The sequence below is a fragment of the Myotis myotis genome, unplaced genomic scaffold, assembly GCF_014108235.1.
Source record: "Myotis myotis isolate mMyoMyo1 unplaced genomic scaffold, mMyoMyo1.p scaffold_m19_p_2, whole genome shotgun sequence".
NCBI classification, from domain to species: domain Eukaryota; kingdom Metazoa; phylum Chordata; class Mammalia; order Chiroptera; family Vespertilionidae; genus Myotis; species Myotis myotis.
In genome coordinates, this window is record NW_023416324.1 from 214,106,660 (window position 1) to 214,126,971 (window position 20,312).

General features: G+C 57.1%; 1 protein-coding gene across 1 annotated transcript in view; it reads left to right on the top strand.

The window, feature by feature from the left end:
* The window catches only part of CLDN14 (claudin 14), a 48,678-nt gene extending 30,801 nt beyond the window's left edge, over positions 1-17,877 (top strand). Inside the window, exon 3 of the mRNA XM_036352721.1 lies at positions 16,831-17,877. Coding sequence (XP_036208614.1) covers positions 16,878-17,588 — 711 coding nt within the window. The 5' untranslated portion in view covers positions 16,831-16,877 and the 3' untranslated portion in view covers positions 17,589-17,877. The remainder of the gene's footprint in view (positions 1-16,830) is intronic.
* The last annotated feature ends 2,435 nt before the right edge of the window (positions 17,878-20,312 follow it).

The window sequence follows — 20,312 nt, forward strand, 5'->3', positions numbered from 1 at the left end:
CCCGTCCTTCACAAACTGCTCTGTCGTTCGGCCTTTCCTGTTGTCCACTTGGAAATTACTACGGGGGGGTGGTTCGTACGGTCCTCGCTCCGGGGTTCGCTCCCCCACAGCTCAGGGCGGGCCTCCTGCAATGCTCCCCCCTCTCTGGGTGAAAGGCTACTTTCAAAAAGTCCCGTCTCGTATGGACCCGTGCTTTTGTACAATGCTAGAAATATGCAGCTGCCAGAGAATGAAATAAGGAAAAAAGGCGTACAAAATGCAAGCCCGGTTTCTTTTTGTTGGATTTACGCGACAGGATTAATCCGTCCTTTGCGATCCAAGCTTTGAAGGGCCTGCTCTCCCCGGAGAGGGGCGGTCTGTGTGGCCCGCCCCGTGCGCAGCCAGAGTTCCGCTTCCCGGGGGCCCTGCGCCTCTCACTTCGCCGGGGGAGCGAGTCTCATCCACCAGGGAACGTGGTCAGGTTTCCGCCAGGAGGCCCTGGGTCGGTGCCCAGCGCGCACTGAGCTTGGGCTGAAGCTCCGAGCTCTGCCAGGGCCCCTCGCGCCCAGCGGCCGGGTCCCGGGCAGGAGCCGTGTGCAGGGACCATGGTCGCTGTCTTCGGCCTGGACGACGTGGTCTCTTTCCACAGGTTTCCCTGTTTATTTGGTCTAAGTGGACATCAGCCTTCTCTTTCCTGTCCCTTCTCTCTAACCCGCTGCCGACGAGCCACGTGTGAAACTGGGCGTGCGGCTGAAAGGGAGGTGATAGCACTTTTTCTATTGCATCAACCATCCAACCGTCTCAGTTCACTTTTTAAAAAAATATATTTTATTGATATTTTACAGAGAGGAAGGGAGAGGGATAGAGAGTTAGAAACATCGATGAGAGAGAAACATCGACCAGCTGCCTCCTGCACACCTCCCACTGGGGATGTGCCCGCAACCCAGGTACAGGCCCTCGACCGGAATGGAGCCTGGGACCCTTCAGTCCGCAGGCCGGCGCCCTATCCACTGAGCCACACCGGTTTGGCTCAGTTCACTTTTTAAACAGCTTTACACCTTGGGAGATACTTCGGATAGGCCTCCATACAAGGAAAATAATGAGCAACAGCTCCTGAAAACAGAGGGTTTTTGTCTTTTGTCTGTGAAAGGGGTGCAGGACTGCAAGTTTAAAGACTTAGAAAACTGGTTTTCAGATTTCCTTTTGGAACCTGAAGTGTCAGGTCACAGCGGCATCTAGCGGACGTTGGTGATATGACAGTTGGAGTGGACTAGACAGAAAATGACAATACAGTCATTTTCAAGCGCTGGATTTCATCGATTACAAGACTCAGGTTATTTCTCCTGCTTTGAACATTTTTACATTGGGATGCGGCTTGTAACATGTGACATGGCATCTTTTTTTCTCAGTGATACTTTGTCTTACAATTGTTGACATCTTAGTTTCATCAAATTATGATCTTTGATAAGGAATTTTGTAGGATGTTCACTTAGGAATTCATTGTTTATGGATCACCTGCTTTGTATGCATTGATGATGAGAGAGAATCATTGATTGGCTGCCTCCTGCACACCCCACATTGGGGATGGAGCCCACAACCTAGGCATGTGCCCTGACCTGGGAATTGAACCTCTTGGTTCATAGGTCAGTGCTCAACCACTGAGCCACGCTGGCCTGGCCTTCCTCCTGCTCTCAGCTCGCTGGGAAAGGGCAGGAGATTGTCCAGCACATCAAGGAAGCCTAGACCATTAGCCCTTCCAGCCTGCCGCACGCAGCCTCGACAGCTGTGGGTGCAAGGTCGAGGCCTGGGATCTGTGTTTAAACAATAGCTTGGCCCCTTTTGAGTTCCTTGGATTTAACCAATCACAGGACTTTTAAAATTCTAGGACGTCTTTTCTATCCAGTGCTCTCACACCTGAGTAACAATGTCCTAAAATATTCTCACCAGATTTCCTCTTCCACCAAAACAGCCCCTACCCAGGTCCGAACGGCCGGAGTCTGCGGTGTGTCCCTTCAAATAGAGAAATTACGGGTCCTTTGACCAAGGCTCGGGCTGCTGATAAGAGAGATGAACAGCCTGCAATGGCTGTTGATCGACCAGGGCAGTGGTCGGCATACCGCGGCTCGCGAGCCACATGCGGCTCTTTGGCCCCTTGAGTGTGGCTCTTCCACAAAATTCCACATGTGGGTGCGCACGTACAGTGCGAAGTTGACTTAAAACTTTAAGTGAAGTTTATTAAGTTAATTTTAGGGAACGTTGTGGAGTGAAAGAAGATGTAGTGTCGAGGATTGAGAAAGGCATGTTGAGATGGTTTGGACATATAGAGAGGATGAACGAAAGGAGATAGACGAAACAAGTATACAAGAAGAGTGTGGATGGGAGAGTTGGAAGAGGTCGACCTCAGTGAACGTACCTCAATCAGATTGAGGACCTTTTTAGCAAAGGCCAGCTTAGGAGGACCCTAATTAAGTTAATAACAATGTACCTACCTATATAGTTTAAGTTTAAAAAATTTGGCTCTCAAAAGAAATTTCAATCGTTGTCCTGTTGATATTTGGCTCTGTTGACTAATGAGTTTGCCGACCACTGTACTGGGGTGATGACCCTGTGGGGTGGGGCGGGAGGCTGCGTCCATGTCAACAGGGCAGGAAATGCGGAAGGGAGCCCTCGGGAAGGAGACGTGGTTGTCCTGGCCATTCCCTGAAGCCCAGAAGTCCCCACCCAGGTTCACTCGTCTCAGCCCCACCTATCCAGGTTCCACCGACACCCAGGCCTGTGAGCGTGGCCGCCCGGGTCAGATGACAGCGGCCAACTCCCAAAGGCCCGGCTGTGTCCCAACCGGATCTGCGTCTGTGCCTCCACCCACACAGAGGACTTTTCACTTCTGTGAAAGAGAAGTGTGATGTGGACAGGACCTCCCGGCAGATGTGTCACTAGAAACCGGGACCTCGCCTCACTTCTCGTGTGGCTCACACACCTGGAGACGGGCCGCGTCAAACAGGGCTACCTGGGTGAACCCGCTCGGCCCTCGGCCACCACGGCCCTGTCCTTCACAGCAGGGAAGAAAGTTCCGGCCCTGGGTGGCCACCAGGTGGAGAACAGGCCCGCCCCTGAGACCGGGGCGCTGAGTGCCACCCCCGCGCCTCACCTATCAGCTGGTCACCTGGGCTACTCGCTGACCGCCCTCAGCTGTTTGCTCCTCGCTGAGGGGCCCTAGGAAGGCCCACTCCCTAGGGTGCAGGTATCTGCGGGGATTGGACGAAGCGATGGAACGAAGGCACTGCACAGAGATGACGATTATTAAAATGCAACACGGTTGCTGTTGGACCATGAGAGTAAACGTTTGAAAGGGGTCAGTGATTTGCTGCTGAGAGGTAGTTGAATTTTCAAAAAGACAATAAAATGAAATAGGAGCTAAAAAATGGAATAGATTGGCCCTAGTTGGTTTGGCTCAGTGGACAGAGCGTCAGCCCAAGGACTGAAGGGTCCTGAGTTTGATTCTGGTCAAGGGCATGTACCTCGGTTGCAGGCTCCATCCCTAGCCCTGGTCAGGGTGCGTGCAGGAGGCAACCAATCAATGTGTTTCTCTCACATCGATGTTTCTCTGTCTCTCCCCTCCCTTCCACTCTCTCTAAAAATCAATGGAAAAATATTCTCAGATGAGGATTAACAGCAACAACAAAAACAGGAATAGATGGCCTTCCTGGGAAATCATCCCTCAGACCCTGTTGTGGTCTGGAGGGGCTGGATGGTCATGGTACCCAGGCATCACTGGGCTGCAGCGGGAGGTGGAGGCTGCACAGCCCCAGGCAACCCATCGTGCACCCTGACCCCGGGTCAGCTCCAGGCCGAGAGGGCAGCATGGGGGAGCGCGATCCGTCCCCCAGCGTTCCCTGTCATTTGCCCGCCTCCGATTCAGTTAGACGGGTGCTGGGCTCCTGGGTACGGGCCATGTGCTAACTTGAAATAAACCGTCTAAGAAGCGGGAACTTAGCAGCGAGGCCAAGTCGAACACCACTGTGAACCTATCCTGCTTGCCCTGAGGTGCTTCCAACAGCAAACAAACATTGCAAATGGATAGCGCCCCCTACTCTCCGCCCGGGGGACCACACGGGAACTCGGGGATGTCTGAGGCTGGGCGGGCTTCTGGGCTCTGACTGCTGCCGGTCACTCAGGAGACCCCCAGACGCCCCATCAGCCCCCATCTGGTGAGGTTGTCGCTCTGCCCCGGAGACAAGCAGCCCTTGCAGCGGATGGTCGCTAGGACGCACGCATCGTTTGGCTTTGCCCCGCTGGCTCTCTGAGCCGCAGTGAGTCACCGGCTTGTCTTCGACTCCAGCGGCCCATCTAGAATCGATATTTATTGTCCACGTGTCTGGATCCGTGATTTTCAACTTGATTCACCCAGCCTGGGGCCGGGCTGACATAAAACACAAGTTCCAGACCCACCTCCTCAAATCCTGAGTCAGTAGGTCTGGATCAGGGCCCTGGAATCTACCTTTCTCTACCTTTCTCTCTCTCTCTCTCTCTCTCTCTCTCTCTCTCTCTCTCTCTCTCTCTCATTAAAATTTACTTTTCGCCAAAACCGGTTTGGCTCAGTGGATAGAGCGTCGGCCTGCGGACTGAAGGGTCCCAGGTTCGATTCCGGTCAGGGGCATGTACCTTGGTTGCAGGCACATCCCCAGTGGGGGGTGTGAAGGAGGCAGCTGATCGATGTTTCTCTCTCATTGATGTTTCTGGCTCTCTATCCCTCTTCCTTCCTCTCTGTAAAAAATCAATAAAATATATTTTTAAAAAAAAATTTACTTTTCAATTGCAGTCTACATGCAACATTCTTTGGTAACAGTTCCAGGTATGCGGCATGGTGGTTAGAGTCATATTCTTTACAAAGTGACCCCCGATATTTCCAGTGCCCACCTGGCACCTACTTAGTTATTAAAATGCTCGAGGCCCGGTGCGTGGATTCCTCCAGGGCATGTCCGGCCCGACTCGCCCAGTCCCGATCGGGGCCAGTTGGAGCTGTCTCACCCAGTCTGGGGCCGATCGGGGCCGGCTGGCCAGGGAAGGATGCGGGAGGGCTGCAGGGCGTGTCCAGCCCGTCTCGCCCAGTCCCGATGGGCCGGACCCCAGCAGCAAGCTACCTGCCCGTTGGAGCATTTGCCCCCTGTTGGTCAGTGCACGTCATAGCGACCAGTCGAGCGATGGAACACATGGTCACACTTAGCACATTAGGGTTTTATCATACAGGCTAAGTGGAATCATATGGTATTTGTCTTTCTCTGGGTGACTTATTTCACATAGCATAATACCATCTAGGTCCACCCTTGCTGTCTCAAATGGCAAGATTTCGTTCTCTTTTATGGCTGAGTAGTATTTCATTATATATATATATCAAGCTTTTTGTTTTACCCACTTGCTTATTTATGGGCACTTGGGCTGCTTCCATAGCTTGGCTATTGTAAATAATGCTACGGTGAACATAGGGGTGCATATATGCTTTCAAATTGGTGTTTGAGGTTTCTTTAGATAAGTACCCAGAAGTGAAATTGCAGAGTCAGAGGCAGTTCCATTTTTAATTTTTTGAGGAAGCTCCACACGGATTCACACAGGGCTGCCCCCGTCTGCACTCCCATCGCAGTGCACGAGGGCCCCCTTTCCCACACCCTCGCCAGCACGTGTTGTTTGCTGATTTATTGACGACAGCCATTCTGACAGGTGTGATGTAATGTCTTACTGTGGCTTTAATTTGCATTTCTCTGGTAATTAGTGACAATGAGCATCTTTTCGTATGTCTATTGGCCGTCTGTCTGTCCTCTTTGGAGAAGTGTCTATTCAGGTCCTCTCCCCATTTTTTAATTGAATTGTTTGGGTTTGGGGTGTTAAGTTGCATGAGTTCTTTATAGGGTTTGGATAGGAGCCGTGTTGGATGTGTCTTTGGCAAATACCATCTCCCACTCAGTGGGTTGTCTTCTCATGTTGTTGATGGTTTCCGTTTGCTGTACAAAAACTTTTTAGTTTGATGTAGTCCCATTTAAAATATATTTTTTTTGATTTTTAGAAAGAGGAAGGGAGAGGGAGAGAAGGAGAAAGATCAGCTGCCTCCTGCACACCCCCTTCCGGGATGGAGCCTGAAACCTGGGGAGCCGGGAGCCCGGACCCAGAGGGGGTTGCGCAGCCCATGGACGCAGTGCGATGGGCCGGCTGGACCGTGGCGGCCTTCGGTGCAGCCTGGGCGGCAAGGCTTCTCCCGCGGCCCTGGGGGTCGCCGAGGTGTCTCGGGAGATGTCTGCACAGACGGATCAGCATTCCCAACGCGCAGGAATGACGTTTCTGGTCGGTGCTGAATGCCTGCGCGACCTGCCTGCCGTGTGGTGCTGGGGGCCGTTAACCACCCACCAAATGGCACGTGTGCCCGGCACAGTCACTGTCCAGACGCGCTCCTCCCAGCCCGAGGGGGAGGAGGACAGAGGCGCCGCTTCCTGCTTCCCCACGTGCCAGGCCAGCCGCGGGGAGGGGGCGGGTGAGGCCCACGAGACCCAGCGACCTCTGACCTCTGTGTGTGAGTTTGGGGGAGGCTGCGACTTGGGAGGTTTGGGGCTGACAGTCACTTTCAGGGCTGTGGGCGGCGAGCACCCTCCCGGACCGGCAGTCATCATACCTGCTCTGCAGACAGGCACTGGCACTGGGCCTGGGGGACCCTGGGGGACCCCACACAGAGGGTGAGAAGGCAGCGGGGCTCCTGAGGAGCCGGGAGGGCTTGGAGCTGGCGCCTGGGTGTTTGGGCAGAGCTCGGCCATCGCGGGCCAGGCCTCGGGCTGGGAGCAAGGGCCAACCTGCAAGTGTTGTGAGACCATGAATCTTGGGGAGCTGGTCGGCACTGTCCCCCTGTGCCCCGTGAATGGTCAGAGCTTCCAGACTTGGGAGCCTATCCTCCCGCCCCGCCACCTTGCCCCAACACGGTGCACACACAATCATACACACCAGCTAGGAGACACACACTCACACACACACACACACACACACACACACACACACACACTCACACACACACCGGCTGGGACACACACATGTCGGCTGGGAGACACACACACACCGGCTGGGACACACACACACTCACACACACGCCGGCTGGGAGCAGGGTGGGAAGCTTACAGACCTCCTTTAAGGTAAAACACGGTCCTGAGGACAGGAAATCCCAGGCCATCCGATCTGGGAGTTAATCCTCCAGCCGTGACCTTGGGCCCCTCACACCCAACAGCTGCTGCGGCCGCCCCAGGATGGGCAGGGAGGCCCAAGCCTGCAGGGGGGCCACAGGCAAAGTAGAAAGGGACCAGGATTAGTGCCCTGACAGGGCCCCCCAACCTTGGAGCCCCACCGGGCACTGCTTGGGCTGCACATTCCCACCGAGGATTTAGTGCCTGCCGTTTTTAAGGGCAAAAATCTCTTAATCACTGGGTTTAGCTTTGAAGTCTTGGAACCAGAGGAGAGCCCCATTCCGCATTCTCCCAGCATCTCAGCTCTGCATCTGGGCCGGGCCCAGAGGCCAGAGTCGCTTCAGAGGACCTGGATCCGACTTCTGGTACCGGGGATGAGGCCTCTGCGGGTGTCCTTCCCACGGAGCTCACGGGGCTCACGGCTCCGGGAAGCAGCTATGAGGTGCAGACAGCCAGGTGAGCCATGGAAGCTGCGCCGCGGGCCCCAAACTACTCAGATGCGAAGCGGCCTCTGTTAGTGTCTGATACCATCTGTTTGCAAGTCTCTTAAGCTTCCTGGGCTTGACTTCCTGTCGGCGTGAGGGATCGATGAAGGATCGAGGCCTTGAAGCATCTGCCGAGAATCTGCAACAAGGAAGAAACTCGGATTCCGCGTCGGGCCCCATAAACACGTCCCCCTGAGAAGAGTGGGACCATCGAGGCCATGCACGCGCCCACTGCCTCGCCCCGGGCTCCCTGCCCGGCCCTCCTGTTCTGGAAGGAGCCGCGGGCGCCTGGTCTGAGCTGTGCACCCCGGTCCCCACTGTCCCCCACCAAGCACATCTCTTCAGCGTCACCATGCTGCCCTCTCACGGCCCCTCCAGAGGCACACGGCTCCCCTCCCCTCCCAGACAACAGCAGAGCAGCAAAGCCCCTCCCGGCCGCGTCCCCAGCGGCCCAGCTCCTCACTGTTCGCTCTCGGGGTGGCTGGGCCTTGGTGCTGATTGCTGGACGGGGTGTTCTTGCTGGGATGCCTTGGGCAACCTGGTGAAGCCCCGCGTCCCTTCTCCAAACAAGGCTCTCACAGGTGTACCCGGATCCCGGGGCCATAAAGGAGCCCATGACCAACAACTGAAGTACAATTGTCAACATGTTTAAACCATCTGCTCCCAGGACTGTGTGCGCCTGTCTATTGCGGCGTCACATGCAGGCCCCCGGGGGCTCCCCCACCGCCATGCTTTCGAAGTAGCGTCGGGGCACACGGCCTCTCCAGGTGTCGGAGCCTGACACGCACGCTCTCAGTGGCTTCTGTCGGTGATAAAGGCGGGGGCACCGGTCACATGGCCGCGGCGCTGCCTCTCTTCACAATCCAAGGAGATGCTTGTTCTCTGCGAGAAGAGGAGGAATAAAACACACGACTCTCTCCCACCCAGTGGACAGGTCCCTGAAGTCCATGGCCCCTGGGCCCCAGGTTAAGAACCCCCATCCCACAGCTCTTGCTTCGTGTCCTGGCTCCCCGTGATGGTCCCAGCCCTGGAAAGAGTTCTCCGGCTCCTTCCCTCCTGAGCCCCGATTCTCTCTTGAACCCGTTCCCATCTCTCCACCGAAACCGCGCATCAAGGGCTGCAGCTCCCCTCCCGGCGCTGAGCCCGCGGTGGTGTCTCCGTGCTCCGGTGACATGTTCATCTGATGCCCTGGCCTGACACCGGGCATCACTCTCTCCGACTTGGCACTGTTTGCCTCTTGCCTCTCTCCCTCTGTGCTGCCTCCTCCCGCCCCCTCCCTGTCACGACCTCGGGGGTTGGAGGGTTCTGGAATCTGTCTGTGGCTCCTGCCTTCCCTGTGGACACTCCCACGGGCTCCATCTCGGGCTTTCAGTCCCATCTCCATGCTGCTGGGTCCCCAGGGGACTCCCTCAGGCCCGACCTTGACCTCTGCACGTCGCTGTCCAGCGGTGGTGCCCCCCGTGGGTGGTGAGGGCCATGCAAACTCGTGTCCAAAATGAAACTCTTTTTTTACTTTATTTTCATTGTTGACACTATTACAGCTGTTCCCTTGTCCGTCTCCATCCAGCTCCCCCTCCCCCTCCCTTGGCCCTCACCACACTCCCTTCCCCTTCCTTCGTCCAGTCCCCCTCCCCCTCCCTTGGCCCTCACCATACTGTTGTCTGTGTCCATGGTCCATGCATGTACGTTCTTTAGGGGATCCCTTCCCCTTCCTTCATCCAGTCCCCGCCCCACCCCTCTGACAGCTGCCAGTCTGTGCACGTATCCATGCCTGTTTCTATTTTGTTTTTCTCTTTATTTCGTTCATTAGATTCCACATATGAGTGAGATCATGTGGTGCTTGTCTTTCTCTGACTGGCTTATTTCACTTAGCATAATACTCTCCAGGTCCATCCATGCTGTCGCAAAGAGTAAGATTTCCGCCCTGGCTGGTTTGGCTCAGTGGATAGAGCATTGCCCTGCGGACTGAAGGGTCCCTGGTTCGATTCCGATCAAGGACACATGCCCAGGTTGTGGGCTCGATCCCCAGTAGGGGGCGTGCAGGAGGCAGCTGATCAATGATTCTCTCTCATCATTGATGTTTCTCTCTCTCTCTCTCTCTCTCTCTTTCTCTCTCTCTCTCCCTTCTTCTCTGAAATCAATAAAAATAAAAATACTTCTAAAAAAGAGTAACATTTTCTTCTTTTTTATGACCCAGGAGTGCGGATGGTGTAAATGTGCCCAGCTTTCTTTTTTACCCATTTACTGATGAGCACCGAGCTGCTCCCAGATCCTGGCTGTGACCAACCCGCTGCCGTGCACATAGGGGTGCATACGTGCTCTCTGATTGGTGTTCTGCGAAATTAAACTCTTTCCCATCCTTCACCCTCCAAACCCTAACCCTCCCCCCTCCCACTGTCTTCACTCTCAATACAGCAACTCCTTACTTCCAGTTAGTGGCCCAAGACAGAAACCCCAGCACATGACTGACACCTGGCTCCCCACCCAGCTCAGCCATCACAGGCCCTGCCAGCCGCCCTTCAAATGCATCTGGAAACCACCCTCTTCTCTGCACCCACCATCGCCGCCAGGGCCTCTGGCCCGGAGTCGCCTCGCTGTGGTTTTACTCTTATCGTTAATATGAACAGCTCTGTGCCCCTGGCTGAAAGGCCGCGTGTACAGAGAATGAGCACAAACCCCATTTTCAGGGCATTTCAGAGCCTGAGGAAATCCCGGCTTTCGTCTGACGCCCCATTTTCCGTCACCGCGACGTATTTCCGTCCGGCGCTCGGTTATGTCATTTCCACAAGCGGACGAACCCCAGGGCCTGGTTCTCTCATCCACGGGGCTGGCAGCGCCGCTGGGACGTGCCTGTCGCTCGCTTCATTTCCGTTTCCATGTAAGTGCCCGCGGGAGGCCCCATGGGCTCCACTGGGTCCCAGCGAGAGCCGCTCCCCCAAGCCTGGCTGCACCGGGCCTGGGGTTGATGGTCTCGGAAACCAGACCGGAAACCAGACGTCCGCCTGGAGAGGTCGGAGGAGTCCCGGGCAGCCCGGCCCGTGCGCACGGCGGAGCCCCGCCTGGACTCGGGGGGCCCTGGGTCCGTGTGCTTTCCAGCCTGGAGGAGCCCAGTCTGGGTTGCTCCCTGCAGTTGGCACTTGCCCTTGAGTTTTCCCAAGGACAGAGGGGCTTCCAGACCCTCCTCCTCCAGGTGCTCGGCCGCTGCCCGGACGCTGCCCTCGCGCTCGGCACGTGGGGACGTGTTGTTTTCCCTGACCGCCTCGCAGCCCCCAGGCCGCTCGGTGCCTTTCTGAGGGGACCCCCTTCCCGTATTCATCCATGATGAGAGAGAATCATTGATGGGCTGCCTCCTGCACGCCCCCTACTGGGGGTTGAGCCTGCAACCCGGACATGTGCCCTGACCGGGAATCGAACCGTGACCTCCTGATTCATAGGTCGATGCTCAACCACGGAGCCACGCCAGTTGGGCCCAGTTGGGCAGGTGTGTGTGTTTGTTTGTTTTTTACTTTCCTAATCTTTTTCTTGGGGGCAAGTTTCCAGTCTCCTGTGCCTTGAAAAATGAAATACGACACCGCCCGCTGACATAACGGTCGGCCAGCAGGAAAAGCAGCGATGCCCAGGCACCCTCGTCGCTCATTAAATGAAACCCAATCGTTCATTTTTACATGTCGATCGACTGCCTTTTTAATGGGTCCTAATGAAACCGGGGGACTTGGAACGCAAGGGATGATGTCTCCCGGGAAACGGTGTAGGGATTAATGGCTGTGGTAACTGAGCCCGCAGTTCCCACTAAATCAGGGGCCCGCTCCATCCCGCTGAATTGCGAATGGCCCCGAGCACATAACCGCATCCTGCGCTTTCATGCGCATTCACCCGGCTTTTCTCCAAACCAGGGCTTGTTATGAAAAATGGATTTTTCTTTACTCGTCCAAAACAGAGGGCCAACTTTTAACCTATAAATTGTCGTGCGTATAAGATTTGGGCAAGATCTTTCCCATTCGTTCTCCTGAACGACAGGAGCGAGCCCCGACTCCCGTCGGTGATGAGTTAGTCGTGTCAGTGTTCTGCCTCGGCCTCTCTCTGATGACGGCTGCATGCCGAACTCCTCCCAGCTCCTCCGTGCCCCGTGTGGATGGCACAGAAGCCCTCGTCTGTTCAAAACACAGACGCCTGCCCGTCTGGAAAGTAACCCAGGGAAAGTTGCAGGAAGTTTGGGATATGCACGAAGGAAGCTTCATTTTCAGAGTCGGAACGCCCACAGGACGGCCCTTCCTAAACGAATAGGAAATGGATTTCACTTGCTCTCAGTTCACACGCACCCGCGTGAGGAGAGGGGCTGGAATAGCGCCTCGGGAGTGAGGTTCTGGGAGAGAGGGTCGCTTTGTGCGTCATTCAGAACCACAGTGTCTTGTCATGAAGCACGGCAAGTACTTAGGAGTGACTGGTGGGAGCCAGTTCATTCCGATAGAGCACAGAAGTAACTTTCTTTCCCCTGTCGGGCGGTCCTGCTCATGTGTCTCCTTAGGTGAGTCCAAACCTCCCTGGAGGCTACTCTTGGTCCTCAGATTCCCGCGTTTAGGAAAGTCCTAATGAGCCATGGAGAGGCCGTCCGGCTTAGTGGGGGCCGGTGGGGGGTGGGGGGGACGGGGGGCCAAGAGTGCTCTGAGCCAGACATGTTCTTAAATTGCTGAACATCAAAGTGGAGGCAACGCCGCGTTCTTACAAGATGCGAGGACCACGTCCCTCTAAGGCAGCCCTTCACGGTCCCGATCACCCTCCAGGAAACAACATCCTGGCTGACCCCGCAGGGACCCACGGCCGCGCCAGGAGCCGGGGGCAGGCGTGGTGTGAGGACCCGGCGCCCAAGGGCCCTCAACCCGCTCCCACTGCTGGGCCGAGCTGAAACGAGGCGCGAGTGGCCAAGTCAGCCACGCTTGACCCAGACAGGAGGGCCCGGGGGCTCTAGAAACTTCCAAGGCACCTGGCTGTGCCCTGTGTCCCCTGGGTGACGTGCCTGCTCCGGCCCCGGGTCTGACCCCACCTTCAGGTGCGGGTGGGAGAGAGCAGGGAGCCATGTGCCCCGAGGAAGGCCCTATTGTAACGGGGTGAGGGGCCCTGGACAGTAAGAAAGAAGGAGCAGGGCCGGGCAGGCCGCCCGCCTGTCCCTGGTCCCGGCCCGGCTGCCCCACGGGCTGCTGCTGAGACGATGCCGGGTTGGGAGGCAGGCGAGCCGGGCAGGGGCCGAGCCGGGCAGGGGCCGGAGCTCACCAAGGGCCGCAGGGCCGGGTTTGTGTTTTAATTCTTGCCTTTGAACACCAGAGGGAGGAGCAAGGCAGAGTTCTGTGCTGCTCACCAAGCCGATGGGTCTGGGGAGAGCAGCCGTGGCCACTTCCCCGGCCGCCCGGCAGGCGTTCACGTCACTTTACCGCCTGGGGTTTCCGAGCCTCCTTCGGGGGCAAATCGGAGCATCCTGCTGGCCCTCCTATGGGAGGCCGTTCACCCCCCAAAAGTCAAACTCTTCTTAGCAGCCCTCTCACCCTCGCCCCGTTAACCCTCAGTGGGCTTGCAGGGCCAAGTCCACTGGCCACGGCGATCCGACCTCAAGTCCTCCCTTGGGGAAGTTGGTGTCTCCGGTCAAATAAGTTCAGAAAATGCCAAGCGGGAGGCTTTCCTGGGAGGTTCGGCTGCACAGTCTGGGCGGTGAGACCGGCTTTTCTCGAGACTCCCCCCACCCCCACCCCCACCTTCCTGCCCCGCCCCCAGGGCCCGCAGGCTCAGCCTCCAGCAGCAGCGGGTGGCAACGCTGCCCGGAACCGCTCAGGCCCCACGCCCCACGCTGCCCCCCCAGGATCCTGCTTTGGGGGCTTCGTGAGCCCAAAGGCAAGACCCACCACGTACTCCTGGAATGCCAGGTCTCCTTACAGCCGCCCCGCCCTTCGGAACCTGAGTCCTGGAACCCGGTTTGTCTTGGACCCACGTCTCCCTAGCCAGGGCTTCCATGAGCACACACAGGTGTCTGCAGGCAAAGGGGAGCCCCCAGGCGAAGCCAAGCCCCCCACCACCACCACCAGGCCGTGGAGCCAACGCGAGCACTGCCTGCCCCTCCTGCGAGGCCACGCCGGGCGCCTTCCGCCCAGAGATGAGTTGGGGTTTTTTTAAATATATTTCTTTATTGATTTCAGAGGAAGGGAGAAGGAGAGAGAGATGGAAACATCAATGATGAGAGAGAATCATTGATTGGCTGCCTCCTGCACGCCCCCTACTGGGGACCAAGCCCGCAACCCAGGCATGTGCCCTTGGTCGGAATCAAACCTGGGACCCCTCAGTCCCCAGGCTGACGCTCTATCCACTGAGCCAAGTCAGCTAAGGCCAGATATGAGTTTTATGAGACCCCCACCCCGGCCTCCCCTGACATTCATTCCTTCCAAGTTGTTTTTCCATCCAATGGCTCCAAAGTGTTTGCTGGGAAGCTGAATCATGACCTGATGCCAGGAGCAGCCGCGTGGGACTCCTGGGGAAGGGGCGGGGACGGGTGGTGGCTGGGAGGGGGCTCATTAACACTCACTTCTTAAATCAGCAAGGCCTTCTAGCGCACATTTAGAAATAGCCCCTCCTGGTTCCTGAAGTAGCAGTCCTCGCCCCCCATAAACACAGACTCCCATAACCCGTCCCCTCCCTAGACTCACGGGGTCAAGCAGGCTCCGTGTTTAGGCCGAACCCCTGAGCATCCGTGCACTTAACGAGGTTGACCTTGACAAGCAAGGGCTGGGAGAAGCCGCAGCATGTCCTGACGGGGGACGGCCTGGGCGGCCACCGGCCAGAAACAACCAGGCGCGTCTCAGAGGCGTTCGGAGGAGTCCGCAGCCTCCGGGCTCCCAGGGAGCCAACCGTCCTGACTGCCTGGGACTGTCCTGCTTTCCGTGCTGCAAGCCCCCTGCCCGGGCCACCTCTCAGGCCCCAGCCCCAGGGCGCTGTCACCTCCCCACGGAACCCACGGTGGGCCGAGGCCGTCGGAGAAGTTCCCGGGGAGGAGAACGCACTGATGACACCGAGACCCACCCCGGCCTCCCCTGACGTCAGGCCTGCTGAGTGGAGGAAAACTGCGTCTTAGGGAGGAGATAATCACGGACGGTGCTAGCCAGGCCGGGCCTAGAATGTCCATCCCTTGCAGCCGGTTTCCCTGCGTAGAAACGAACGGCAGCTGCTTCGCTGGGTTGCTGCGGGGAATGAGTGAGCCGGCAGCCGTGCCCGAGCTGGCAGGCGCCAGGCCCCTGAACAGGCACCGTGGTGTCGGCTCTGTTGGTGCCAGGGCATCAGGCAGGTTGGGCAGCAGCTCTGCCCGCACATCAGACCCCCTCCTCTGTGGGCCCCACTCCTCCCCGCTGTGACCGAGGACAGCAGAGGGATTGGGGGGCTCCCAGCCCTGACCCAGCACCCACACGGAGCGCGCCTGCCAAGTGCAGGGAAGACCCTAAAGAAAGCAGCCTTGCAGCCAGAAGCTGGGGCCAATCAGCAGACCGTTTGTGTGAGAAAACCAGGTCCTAAGCAAACGGTCATTTACAATGTTAGAAACAGCCCCTCCTGGTTCCTGAAGTAGCAGTCATCGCCCCCCATTAATACCCAGACTCCCATAAACCAGTCCTCCTCCCTGGACTGGGGGCGGGGGGTAGCCCCACCCCCCACCAGACCACAGCCGTCCTCTGGGCACCTCGTCGCTTTGTTGTTACCTGGCTTGTTTGTTCACCAGGGCAGAGCCCAGGTCTGCCTCCCATAGTGCGGAGACATTGACGCCCTCTATGAATGTTTAAATCCCGGCAGGCATGGCTCAGTGGATGAGCATCGTCCTATGAACCAGGTCACTGTTCCATCCTCGGGCGGGGCACATGCCCAGGTTGTGGGCTTGATCCCCAGTAGGGGGCGTGCAGGAGGCAGCCCATCAATAATTCTCTCTCATCATTGATGTTTCTCTCTCTCTCTCTCTCTCTCTCTCTCTCTCCCTTCCTCTCTGAAATCAGTTAAAATGCATTTTTAAAAATCTATCCTATATAATAAATGCATAGTATGCAAATTGTCCCCTCAACTGGGAGTTCATCTGGGAGTTTGACCAGGGGGCAGAGCTGGCCGGCAGCTGGCAGCCACTAGGGACTGATAGGCAGCCCTATTAGTGCATGAATTTCGTGCACTGGGCCTCTAGTCCTATATAATAAAAGGCTACTATGCTAACTGTCCCCTTGACCTGGAGTTCAACCAGGAGTTTGGGCCAGCCAGCCAACCGCCCGCAGCCCCTCCCCACAGCCGGCTCCACCCAAAGTTGGCCCCCACCCACCCTGATCAGGGCCCCAATCAGGGCAGGCCGGCCAGACCCCACCTGTGCACGAATTCGTGCACCGGGCCTCTAGTCTATATAAAAGGCTGGGTGACCATCTCATCATCCAACCAGCCGGTACGTGCCGGGAGCCAGCCCCGCCGGTCCAGGGGCTCCCAAAGGTGTGGACGGAGTCGGCGAAGAATGTTTTACACAGAGACAACGTTCAGAACTCTCTAGCTTTCCTTAGTCTCTGTGGATCTTCCCTGTGCCTGGCTGAGGCCACAGAGAAAGATGCCAAGGCAAGCTGAGCCTTTATTTTATAGTGAGAGGTAAACAAGGTAGTGGTTTCTATAGTTACACAGTTCTTGTGAGTTTCACTTATTTTGGCCACTTCCTGCACTTCCCTCAGCCCATTAGCTTCCCAGATAAGAGCTAGAGAGCCTCAGAAGGTCAAGTCTAATTATGCTAAGAGGACTGTGCCCTCTAAGCTGGGAATTGTTTGTGACTTTGCCAACAGGTCAGTCCAAGGCTTAACCCTATATCAGCTCCCCACAAGTACATACAACATGCACTGACCACCAAGGGGCAGGAGCTGCCAAGCTACAGAACCAGAGAGGAGGGAGCCCAATATTAAAATATTTATTCTAATTAATTTCCTTTGAATGTGCCCAAATTCATGCACCAGGCCACTAGTAAATAAATAAAATATAAAAAATAAATAAATAAATAAAATATATTAATTGTCATGCCAACTGCCTATGGAAACTCGGCTTCCGTGGCAGAAATACATGCACCAAGATGACATTTAACTGTTTCCTCTCTCTCCTATCCTCCGCCCCCTTAGGACCCCTGCGGGCGCCTGAGTGAGCGCAGCCCCTGCCCGGCGGGGCCATGGCGAGCATGGCCGTGCAGCTGCTGGGCTTCCTGCTCAGCTTCCTGGGCATGGTGGGCACGCTCATCACCACCATCCTGCCGCACTGGCGCCGGACAGCACACGTGGGCACCAACATCCTGACGGCCGTGTCCTACCTGAAGGGGCTGTGGATGGAGTGTGTGTGGCACAGCACGGGCATCTACCAGTGCCAGATCTACCGCTCGCTGCTGGCGCTGCCCCAGGACCTGCAGGCGGCCCGCGCGCTCATGGTCATCTCCTGCCTGCTGGCGGGCGCGGCCTGCGCCTGCGCCGTGGTGGGCCTGAAGTGCACGCGCTGCGCCAAGGGCACGCCGACCAAGGCCACGTGCGCCGTGCTGGGCGGCGCGCTCTTCATCCTGGCCGGCCTGCTCTGCATGGTGGCCGTGGCCTGGACCACCCACGACGTGGTGCAGAACTTCTACAACCCGCTGCTGCCCAGCAGCATGAAGTTCGAGATCGGGCAGGCCCTGTACCTCGGCTTCATCTCCTCGTCCCTGGCGCTCATCGGCGGCACCCTGCTCTGCCTGTCCTGCCTGGACGAGGCCCCCTCCAGGCCCTACCCGGCCCCGCCCCGGGCCGCCACGGCCACGGCGCCCTCCTACCGGCCGCCCGCCGCCTACAAGGACAACCGGGCGCCCTCGGTCACCTCGGCCTCGCACAGCGGGTACCGGCTCAACGACTACGTGTGAGACCCCAGGGCCTGCGCCTCCCTGAGCCGGGGGGGCCCGGCACCCAGGACCCGGGCACTAAGTTTACGTCTGGGCTGCTTCTGTGCCCAAAGGCAGCATGTGGGCGTGATGGGCTGGGAACCCGGGAGGAGAAACGCTGTTATACCAAAGACTCCAGAAGTCCTCCTGGCTTTGTATTTATTCCATGTATTTATGTGGGTGACGTGAAGGCAGCTGAGGCAAGAGAACCGTGGGGGTTGGTCTGTGGATTTGTCTGCAGGACGGGAATAAACCTGTTGGCTGTGGTTGTTTCTGAAACGCATAGTCTCCGCTTCTGTTCGCGGAGGCGCCGGGCGCTCTGTGGGGCTCCGCCTCGGAAAGCCCTGAAATCGCCCAGGAGAGGCAGGGCCACGCCTGGCAGGAGCATCACAGGAGCCCGGGCGTCTTCATCCAAAACACGCCCGGCCGGTGTGGCTCAGTAGCTGAGCGTCAACCCATGTGCCAAGAGGTCAGGGCACAGGCCCGGGTTCGGGCTCGGTCCCCAGCTGGGGGCATGCGGGAGGTAGCCGATCCATGTTGATGTTTCTCTCTCTCTCTCCCTCTCACTCTTCTCTCTCTAAAATCAATAGAAAACATTAATTTTAAAAAAAATGCTCAAGCAACACCCATCCCAACAGGTGCCGAGTCCTGGCTTAGCCCGCGGCCGCAGGCAGCACGGGCGTCCTGGGGTGGAGACACGCGCCCTAAGTCACCAAGTAAAGACAGTCCCCGAGCAGCGGGCCCTCCAGGCCGGGGGCAGGTCAGAGGGGAATGAGCCGTGCAGGTGGCCTGGCCCTCGGGCGCTGGTGAGGAGCCGTGAGGAGCGCTCGCACTCCCAGGCGCCACAGGGTGTCACAGGCTGCCCGTCAGCACAGGCACCAGGGCTGCTGACTGTCCTGTTAGCAGGAGGACCGCTGGGAGGGCAGGTGAGGTCTGGCTGCTTTAAGACCTGAGGATGCCTGCTGGCCGTGACCTAGCTCACATGTCAAAGCTGTAAATGCTCTCACACACACACATGCACACACACTCTCATGCTCACACACGCACACACACACTCCTCTTATGCACACACACACGCACACATGCACACACATACCTTCTCATGCTCACACACACACACTCTCTCTCATGCTCACACACGCACACACACATTCCTCTTATGCACACACACACGCACACATGCACACACATACCTTCTCATGCTCACACACACACTCTTTCTCATGCTCACACACGCACTCGCATGCACATACTCTCATGCTCACACACACACTCATGCACATACACTCTCTCATGCACACGCACACGCACAGTCTCTCATGAACACACACATGCACACACACGCTCACACACACACTCTCTCATGCACACACACTCTCATGCTCACACACTCTCATGCACACACACACTCATGCACATACGCTCTCTCTCTCATACACACACGCTCTCTCTCTCATACACACACGCTCTCTCATGCACACACACTCTCATGCACACACACTCTCTCTCATGCACACGCACACATGCACACTCTCTCATGCTCACACACTCTCATGCACACACTCTCTCTCATGCGCACACACACGCTCACATGCCCGTGATGTGCCCTGAGGGTGCATGTATGTGCTCTGCAGCTTCGCCCAGGAAAGCTCAGCTCCTTCCTGAAGACGGAAGAAACCTGGGCCCCTTGATCAGCAGGGCCCCTGCCCTCCTGTGCCGGGTGAACAGTGACCAACCTGGAGGGCTGCTGCTGGGCACTCGCAGTCGGACCACCTGGCTGCCCTGGGGAAAGGAGTGACAGGTCCCCAGCAGCTCCCTGTGGCCAGGGACCCTGGGCTGGGGGTCAGCCGGGAGCCTCCCTGTCACTGCATGGTCAGAGGAGGGCGAGGGCCTGGAGGGACCTGCTCAACCAAGGCCAAGAGCCAAGGCCAACCATGGCACCTTCTTCTGCAGGAAACACCGACTGTAGACAAATGTGACCAGAAGTGGCAGTGCTCTGTGCATGGCGGCCACGGATGGGGGGGGTGGGGGGCGGGACAAGCAGAGGAAGCCCCGGGGAATGACAAGTAAATCAGCTTTAACTACGATTCTAGGATTTAAAAAAGCTGCCCATGCCCCACACTTCCTATGGTTTCCTCACCCGTTTCTTACCTTAGAGGAGACCTGAGTGTGTGAGTGTGTAACTGTGAGTGAGTGTGTGAGTGTGTGACTGTGAGTGTGTGAGTGAGTGTGTGTGTGTGTGTGTGTGTGTGACTGTGAGTGTGAGTGTGTGTGTGTGTGAGAAAGAGAGAGAGAGAGAGAGAGAGAGAGAGCGCTAAAATCTGAGGTCCTATATATTTGAAGCCATTTCTTGATTCAAAAAGCACAAAGCCAATTACTGGGCAACTATCCAAAGGAAAACACAGACATTTCATTCTAGTAAATGATTTTAAAATACTACCAACTTGCTTTTGCAGGTGTGTGGGGCAGGGGAAGGGCATTAGCAAACAGCCCATTTCCTGCCCAGGGAAAGGCCCGATGAGGTCGCCCCATAAATCTGGAGGGGCGAGCAGCCCCCGGGGGCAGATCACTGTGTCCTCCTCACCCCTCTGGCTCTGCAGCTTTGCCCCAGGAAAGCTCAGCACAGCACACACTTCCATTCCTTCCTCCCAGCTCCCCGCCTGGCACCCCTGCTGGGCAAATGATTGACAGCTGGAGCTCTCTGCC